General features: G+C 37.1%; 1 protein-coding gene across 2 annotated transcripts; it reads right to left on the bottom strand.

Annotated features, from left to right (window-relative positions):
• Positions 1 to 2,480: 2,480 nt before the first annotated feature.
• LOC110449062 lies at positions 2,481 to 8,464 on the bottom strand. 2 transcript variants are annotated; one of them, XM_021495646.1, is made up of 2 exons: positions 7,987 to 8,464; positions 2,481 to 7,645 (listed from the first exon to the last, which is right to left on the bottom strand). In XM_021495646.1, exon 2 carries the CDS (start codon positions 7,616 to 7,618, stop codon positions 6,605 to 6,607), a length of 1,014 nt encoding a protein of 337 aa, XP_021351321.1. In that variant the 5' UTR covers positions 7,619 to 7,645; positions 7,987 to 8,464; the 3' UTR covers positions 2,481 to 6,604. The 2 variants fall into 2 exon arrangements, with proteins under 2 accessions (XP_021351321.1, XP_021351322.1); XM_021495647.1 differs by having other exon boundaries at positions 8,116 to 8,464.
• Positions 8,465 to 9,608: the final 1,144 nt, after the last annotated feature.

Raw genomic sequence — 9,608 nt, 5'->3', positions numbered from 1 at the left:
GTGAAGAATCCAGGCGTGAATTTATTTGTTGATTGTATGGGAACCTGACAACATTCGGTAGATTCTATAACAACCTCGTTATTTGACCTGTCGTCAGAATTAAACTGAGGAACCGTAGATGCGAGACGCGTGAAACTGATAGCGTTTGAAGTGAGTGATCTTGCGACGGAGCACAGGTTCGTTACAAATGTCTGAAATGTTTATGTGTGCTGTGACTCATATCAGTAGGTCTGTAACATATGTGTCAGTAGGTCTATAGAATATGTGTATTTCAGACATTTGTAACGAACCCCTGTTGATCAGTGCAGTGTAACAGACGATATTTCTGATAAATTGCATGAGCGTTAAAATTGTTTCCATTGCCGGCATTGGTGATTTCAACCGATGTGCATTTTGTACGATATTGCAGACCTTGGTCTTGTTTTCGTTGTAATAAAAGTTTTTTTATTTTATTTTTTATTTTGCACATACATTTACAATGGTATTGTAAAATCTCACAATGCCCAGCGATATTTCAGCAGCCGTCATGTTTATTTATATTGGATATTGTAGTTCCGGTCAGTGTTGTATTAATACGCTTAGAATTGTGTCTCGTGATGCATGGTAATTAAAGTCCCATCAACGACACAGCTTTCAAAGAGGCTATATAGTGACAATGCCATGCAAATGTAAATATTGTGTGGTACACGTAAACCTCCCTCATTATAATCCCCATACATAATAGTACCTTTTACTTTGTCTACCTTTTCGTTCCATAAAAATTCAAAGAAATATTTCTGTAGCTCTTTGACCATTTCTAAGGGTGGGTCTGGTAAGACAGTAAATGTTTGAATAAAAATGGGCAGAGCTAAAGTTTTTATAACAGTTACTTTGCCAATATATGTAAGGTTTCTGAATGACCAATCATTTAGTAGCTTTTTGACAGTGACTAACGTTTGTCTGCAATTATCTTCCAAAATGTTTTCCAATTGAAAGTTATAAGTGATACCTAATAATTTAAATTGTCCTTGGAGAATCCAATTAAAATTCCTATCTGGAAGTATTTCCTCTCCACAACCCTGTTTTGCCCCAATCCAAATTGCCTGTGTTTTTTCAATATTTATCTTATGGCCAGAAATATTACCAAAATCATCTAAAATTTCAAGAACAGAATTTAAGGAATATGGATCATCCGAAAAAGTAAAGGAAGTGTCATCTGTAAATTGGTTTATCAAGTATTCTGAATTATTTACTTTAATACCCTTAATATTAGGATTTACTTTTATTGCTGAACTTAACATTTCTACACATAGGATGAAGATATATGGACTAATAGGTCGCCTTGTCTAACTCCACGGCATACATTAAAAAAAATGGCGCAGAGTCCATTGTTTATTACACAACATGAATTCTCATTATAGAAAGATTTTATCCATTGTAAAAGAGAAGGACCAAAGCCGAAAAAGGAAAGCGTTTTAAAGATAAAATTAAACTCTAGAGAGTCGAAGGCTTTCTCAAAATCTAAAAGTAACAATAATCCAGGGATATTTTCTTTTTCTGTATTTTCTATTAAATCATAAATTAGCCTAGTGCATTCTCCAATATATCTTCCTTTAAGGAAACCTTTTTGTGTTTCACTTATTATACTGTTTAAAACTGTTTTAATTCTATTTGAAATAACTGAAGAAACAATTGTGTAGTCAACATTAAGTAAGGTAATAGGCCTCCAATATTTTACATATAATTTAGATTTACCTTCTTTAGGAATACATGCAATCATACCTTGATGTTGTGTTATAGATAGAAGTCCCTCGTCATATGCTTGATTAAGTGAATTATCAAATAGAAAACAAACACAATTCAAATAAATTTACATTTACCAGAATTTATTACTAAGTTGGTTGGCATATGAAGGCCAAGGCTTCAACCTCACATGAAAATGAAAAAATATTTGATGGAAACTGGGACCAGAAAATTCCACCAAAGAGTAACTGTTATTATAGAATTGATATCGATCCGCATGTTCTGTTGTGGAAAATGGAAATTCTGCGAAATTCTGCCATTAGCAATGTTGTTCAGGAACCAGTTGAAGCCATGACGTGGTATATCTGCTGCAACCATACTGAAAAACATGGAAAGGAAAACAGCAGACACCGAAATTTGTAAGATAGAGCAGTAATTCTCAAGGGTAGGGAGGGTGGGTTTTCAAATGTTGGCAAATTTTGATAAGAAACGTGTTGACATCAGCTATCCCAAATGGCGTGGTTAAAAATTGTGACCTCCAAAACTAAAGATTTCCAATATTAGAATACTGAACGGCAGGAGTTGTCGTTCGTAAGTTTTTGCTGTAATTGGTCAAAGGGAGACAACTTAGGAGTACAATATAGATGCTTGATACTCAAGATCGCACAAAGAGGGGGAGTTGATATTCATTTGATAAACAGAATTAATTTTAAATAAATTAATTCCCATTATCAAATAGAAAACAAACACAATTCAAATAAATTTACATTTACCAGAATTTATTACTAAGTTGGTTGGCATATGAAGGCCAAGGCTTCAACCTCACATGAAAATGAAAAAATATTTGATGGAAACTGGGACCAGAAAATTCCACCAAAGAGTAACTGTTATTATAGAATTGATATCGATCCGCATGTTCTGTTGTGGAAAATGGAAATTCTGCCAAATGACAACATGGTGAAACGATGAGCAGACCAATGTTGTCACCGCCACAACAGAAAATGATAGGTAACTAGAAATCCTTCCCAAATTCAAATTAAATTTCTGTTATAGTGAAAAATGAAAATATACAAAATTGGACAACGATTTTAAATATAACAAAAATTAGCTGGAAAGATGACACCGAGCAAAATGTCCCAAAGATTTTGCGACAAAAACAAAATTTAGTCTCACCGACCCAAACAAAATATGGGCGAAATATGGTGACCTCCAAATACCAGCAAATTCAAATAAATCTGGTCAACTTAATTTTGTAATCGTGAAAAATGAAATATACAAAAGTTTTGCCAAAATTGGAGAACGCTTTAAATATCAAATTGAGCTGGAAATTGACACCAAACAAAATGTGTCCAAGATTTTGCGACAAAAGCAAAATTGAGGTTCACCGACCCAAACAAAATATGGGCGAAATATGGCGACCTCCAAATACCAGCAAATGCAAATAAAATTTGGTCAACTTAATTTTGTTATAGAGAAAATTGATTTTAAATATACAAAATTTTGCCAAAATTGGAGAACACTTTAAAATATCAAAATGAGTTGGAAAAATGACACCAAGCAATCATTGTTAAGATTTTGCAAAAAGCAAAAGGAATATCAAATTGTGAGAATGTTGGCCAATTACCTACTACAATTGTATGAAGCAAGTAAAGTTTATGTAGCAGGAGCAAGATCATAAATGTTGACATGAGGCATAACGGTTAGGTACTGAAAATAGAATTAAATATGCTGCCAAGGCCCAAACTCCCCAAACGGTGGTGATACCTTAGCAGGTGTGGATAAAAACTTTTGCAGGCCCTGTTGTAAACGATACAAGAACAAATCGTTTCCTAGGGGACTTAAATGGACATCATCACAAAAAAGAGCCGGATTTTTATCTGTGATTTCCGGATACCTAATATAACCACCCCCATTCCCAACAATATATGAAGCAACCTGACTATTTATTCTAACAGGAATTCGCCTCACTGATGAATGGTTTACTTCCCCCCTCCACTTGAGACGTGGGAGGATGGCGGACCACACTAATCTGGTTTGAGGTAGCAAAATTGCTATTTGTTTTAGATCCTGAAGGATCTGTTGTCTCAAAAACCCTGAATTGGATTGGGCAACATCATTCCCTCCGCAGTGAATTACAAGTATGTCTGGAGGATCATCGATGGGAAGCAAAAGCTTAATGTGACTCAAGAGGTTCCTCCACCTCAGCCCACCCCTGGCGTGCCATAGAATGCTTGCTCTGTATCTGTCCAAGTCTAGCTGTGATGTGTCGCAGGATTCCCTAGCACGGCAAAAGGCCCGCCGTATGATCGAGGAACCCACTATCCAGATTGTTGATTGGAAACCTACAACTTAAGCTTAAAATAAGCCTTGGGTCGCGAAACTAAATGAGTTTATCTGTTGGAATTCTAATATAAGTCTTGAAGGCTCTTGATTCCCATCGACCTAACTCTTTAATTTTTTCCTCAGTAAAGCCCTTCATGGAAGCTAAGGTTGCTGCCCCAACCCTGAAAGAATGAGACTTGTAACGGTTTGTGCTTACTCCGATGGCCCTCAATGATTTACTTAACACTGCAGAAAATTGGTACCTAGTGACAGGGTTATTACCAATATGACAGAAAAATACCCCAGGAACCTGGCTTCGGAGTGCCAGGAAAAGCTTTATAAAATGAAAGGGACAGATACCAGACCCATTCCTTTGCACTATAAGGACAACCCCCTTTCCCTCCTGGTCAGTTTTTGAATGAGGTAATTTAATTTTCAAAGTTTTCTCCCTATCACAAACTTCAACATTATGTGCTAACAGAGCATGACCAGCAACCCCTTGCTTGGTGACGACTAGCTCACCTACCCGCAAAAAGGCATAAAATGCTAATGTAAAAATAGCAGAAAAAAGAACTGCTTCATAGGAAGTGTGACAAACTACTGGGAGTATACGAACTATCTTGAATAGTAAGTCAGGGGTAATGGGAAGACGACTGTCCACCCTCTCCGTTAACCTAGACATTCCGTTCAACATTTTTTTTATTAAAAAGAACTGTGTAACATCTATATGACCATCCATTTTACACTTAAAACTAACCCCTGAGAGATAGGATTTAACTGTCGATGGTGCAACGCCTTGGGCTGACAGGTGGGCTACAAATTCTACTATACTTTGTAGCGTGGGGGGCCACACTCTGCTAATGTTGTGACAAGTACGAAAATGTTCGAAACGCTGTAAGCCCGATGAATAAACCTGCTGGGTACTTTTTGCTAAGGACGCATTCAGTAGCCTGTCTACTTCAGCCTGGAGATTAACTGCTGAAATTCCTGAGGGATTTCTGCTGGTACCAGAGACGCCCGAGGAGCCAGCATACGAAACCTTGACCACTGCTGTCGAGAGATAGCATCAGCAATATCATTAGATGCGCCCTCAATATGAACCGCCTTACACTGGATGTTGAAAAACATACATTTTAATATGAAAGGCCGTAACAATGACATTAATCTACAGGATTTAGAAGTTTTCTTGTTGATAATAGCAACAAGTCCTTTATTGTCTGTATTGAGCATAATTTTTTTGTTTTTTAAATCAGGACCCCAAATGAATAGAGCCAAGACAATTGGCACGAGCTCCAAAAAGGTTATGTCCCGAATGACTTCTGATGATACCCATTTTTTTGGCCACGAAATAAAAACCCATTGATCCTGAAAATATGCACCCCCACCTTTAGACCCATCTCCGCCTGCACTGTCTGTATACAACTGTAACTGATGAGAGGTAGACCAGAATTTGTCTGGAAAGCTACAGTAGCCATTAAATAGATCCAGAAATATCAACCAGGTTTTAATATCCTCTTTCATTCCATTAGTGACTCTCACAAAATGGTAGCTCCTTTGTACGCCAGACATGGCTGTGTAAAAACGCCGTATGAAGGCGCGCCCTGGCGGTATGGCTCTAACACAAAAATTCAAGAGTCCGGCCAAGGACTGAAGCTTATCTAAAGTGACTTTTTTTAGTCCCATGACCTCCTGCAACAACTCCCTTAACGAAGCCAACTTATCCTGTGGAATACGAATCTCCATTTTATTGGTGTCTATCTCTAAACCTAGGAAAATCAAAACTGGTGTTGGTAATACAGTTTTTTCTTCTGCTATGGGAACCCCAATTTCCGAACAAACATGAGTGAAGTTATGCATAAGCTCAAGGCAGGCAGAGGAATCAGCCCTGCCTGCAAAGAAAAAATCATCTAGATAATGGTCAAGGTCAGCCTTATGATCCAGCCCCCCAGCTGACTTCCTCTCCCTAACTAGCCATTCTAAAACTGAAGAAATTTTTTCAAAAAGGGCACATGAAATTGAGCAACCCATTGGTAAGCACTTGTCCACGTAATATTGTTCCCCAAGTTGGAAACCCAGTAAATTGTAATCGGACGGAATGACCGGCAAGAGCCTGAATGCAGACTTTATATCCATCTTACCCATTAGTGTGTTGGGCCCGAGCTTTTGAACAATAGCAATGACGTTATCAAAACTTGAGTAACAAACTTTACATAATTCTTCATTGATAAAACTATTAACACTTTGATTCTTTGGGTAGGAAAGGTGTTGAATTAGTCTCCAAGACCCATCTTTTTTTGGCACTAAACCTATGGGTGAAATCCTCAGATTTGGCACAGGTAGACTATCAAAGGGGCCTGCGATTCTGCCTAAAGAGATTTCTTTTTTGATTTTCTGCAATGCTGCCTCCTCGTTACCAGTAATGGATTTCAAATTTTTACATGATATGTGGACTCTAGGTCCATTATACTGTAAAGAAAAACCTGACTTAAAACCTGACACTAATTCTTCGACTAAGGCCCTGTTAGGGTGATCTTGTAACAATATATTCAAAATAGCATAATCAATTGGTGTGTGCCCTGGGGTTGACAGACTGGAAATTTCCTTTTGTTTGAGATTGCTTACTGCCTTGGGGTTGAGTACTGCCTGACCTAAAGGAAGAATTAAATGCAGACTGAGATTGGGCTGATTTCATACAATTGATTTTTTTGTGATTGCCATTGCAAGTTAAGCAAAGGTGTTTGAAGAAACAAGGACTCCTGTTACAATAGCCATTATTAAAATCATAACACTTTTTAAGATTGACTTGGGCTTGTTTTTGAACTTTATTTACTGTTGCAGAATCATACATGTATATCAACCATAACTCTTGATCGATCTGATTCCATGGTTTGGTATAAATCTGGGCCTTCCTGAGCCTAAATTGCTCATCGTAAGCCTTCCATGACAACCCAGTTACCCTTTTGGCACCTGTCCTTACAGAGTGCATGTACTTGAGCAAGCCGGAGATATCCTCCGGGTGCTCAGAGGTGTAAATAGACATGAAAATTATAAAAGCATCGGTCCATTGGTCGATGTCATTGATACGAACAATTTTTCTCTTCTCTTTAGCGACTAATTCCCCATTAATAATGGAGAAATGTTTCTCCTCACTGATGGGTGTAGGCTTAGATAATAACTGCCCTAAATCTACAAATTCATTGTTTATTATCTTTAGACGCAGAGCACTTGTAACATTAGCCCCTAAGTCGTCATGTACACTATTTATTTGGTGGAGCATAGGGTTAAACCCATCTTGTAACGACTGAGGGTCAGGGCATGCATTACCTTCAGTGTTAGGGACCGGTCGGTCCACCGCCTGCTGCACCGCTTCAATTAGTTGAGGTGCAACCTTTGATGACACCAATTCCGCAACCTCATTTAATTGATCATCACTCAATGGCTGGTGACTGGACCCCTGGGTCTCAGCATCTGACCTGGGCCCACGCCCCCTCGTCTCAGACTGAGGTTGTGCCGTTCTAGACCTGGCATAGGGACTGGTAGATAATCGAGCTGGACGTTTTCCCTTCCCCCTCATGCTGCGTGACCAGATTTAATGCAAACACTGAAACTCAAATAAATAAATGTCAGTATAACGAATACATTGCAGATTTTTACGTGTTAAGTCGGCAACCTGATCGCTCGTTGAAACGCTGAGTGACAACGAGGAACAAATTCTGAACATGTACCTAGCATATATCAACTTGTAATTACTATGTCTTTGGCTGGTAGTACTGAATGTAATTATAAATCCACCGATGACCAGTGAGCCCCTTGCTCAATTCGAGACATGAGATCAACAACTTTGAAAATAATAAAAAAAAAAAAAAAATATATATATGAGTTTTGATAGTCATACTGGACGTAAAAGTGCCTTGTGAGAATGTAAGTGCAGATTTGCTTCACCTTTAGTATATATGTATACAGTATCGTAACTTATCTCGCAACGAAAATTGTGCCCACTGCGAGACCAAAGGCGCCATGCGGGCCCCTCGCAAAGTATAATAATCCAATAACATCCGACTGGATACAAACCCAAACCGTATACAATAACGATAGATTGTTTGTTAAATAGATAAACAAACGGATGGCGGATCCTTCAACTTGAGAAAACGGATCTCTTTTCAAATGTTGGCAAATTTTGATAAGAAACGTGTTGACATCAGCTATCCCAAATGGCGTGGTTAAAAATTGTGACCTCCAAAACTAAAGATTTCCAATATTAGAATACTGAACGGCAGGAGTTGTCGTTCGTAAGTTTTTGCTGTAATTGGTCAAAGGGAGACAACTTAGGAGTACAATATAGATGCTTGATACTCAAGATCGCACAAAGAGGGGGAGTTGATATTCATTTGATAAACAGAATTAATTTTAAATAAATTAATTCCCATTAATTAAAAACCTATTGATATCTGTCCAAAAAAACTTGTAAAATTTTACAGTAAATCCATCTATTCCAGGAGATTTATTATTGTTCATATTTTGTAGGGATTTAAGACATTCCTGGTAATGTTTTTTTCCTTCTAACTGGTTACTTTGTTCCAGGGACAGTTTATTTATAAAGGGATTGTCATTATCAAAAAAAAAGTCATTCGCTACATTTTCATTTATGTATGAGCTAGTATAGAGTGTCTGATAGAATTTTTTCTGTTCTCCTAAAATGTCTTGTATATCTGTTATTTCTTCGCCAGTTTCTGTTATAAGCTTTGGAATTAACTTTTCTTGATAATGTCTTTTTTCTAAACTGCAAAAAAACCTGGAACTCCGTTCACCTTCAACTCTCAATCTTGCTTTTGCTCTCAAAATAACTCCTTTAATTTTACTGTCTCTAATCAACTTTAACTCATTTTCTACTTCTTCAATAGCCCCCAACTGCCTATCTTCTTCCTGCTGTAATTTTTCCAGTTTTAATTCTAGATCATTTCTAATTTATCTCTTTCCCGTTTTTTATATGATGAGTAAGCAATAGTTTTCCCTCTAATCATTAATTTTAAAGTTTCCCATAGCAATTTATCACTTATTAAAAGGTAATAAGGTTTATATCTTCCTCTTCAGGATTAGTAGCATATATATCTATAAAATCTCCAATACATTTTTTGACAAGACCAACATAATCCAGATCATTTAACAAACTATTATTTAACTTCCATGTTCCCTTTCCCTTTTGCTGGTCAATACATTTTATCGATAAAGAAATTGGGGAGTGATCCGATCTATAACTTGCACCAATACCGGTTTTACATACAAAAGGATTTAAATCTGAAGATATTAAAAAATAATCAAGTCTAGCTTGTTTTCTCTGTGGACCATGCCATGTAAAAAAGTTCTTATCCTGATTTTGCTCACTCCATATATCTACTAAATCAAATTTTTCCATAATTGATATAATTTCCTTTTGATTAGCTTCTTTATTCTTGTTAACCTAATTTTTTGTGTCTTCTACATAACTCTGTGGTGCATTCCAGTCACCCTCTAAAATTAAAGATGTATTTTTACGTAACTGTAAGTGATTCGATAAAACATGATAC

This window comes from Mizuhopecten yessoensis, unplaced genomic scaffold (genome assembly GCF_002113885.1).
Source record: "Mizuhopecten yessoensis strain PY_sf001 unplaced genomic scaffold, ASM211388v2 scaffold4449, whole genome shotgun sequence".
NCBI classification, from domain to species: Eukaryota; Metazoa; Mollusca; class Bivalvia; order Pectinida; family Pectinidae; genus Mizuhopecten; species Mizuhopecten yessoensis.
Note: the sequence above shows the minus strand (reverse complement) of the source record. Positions and strands in the feature narration are given on the sequence as shown.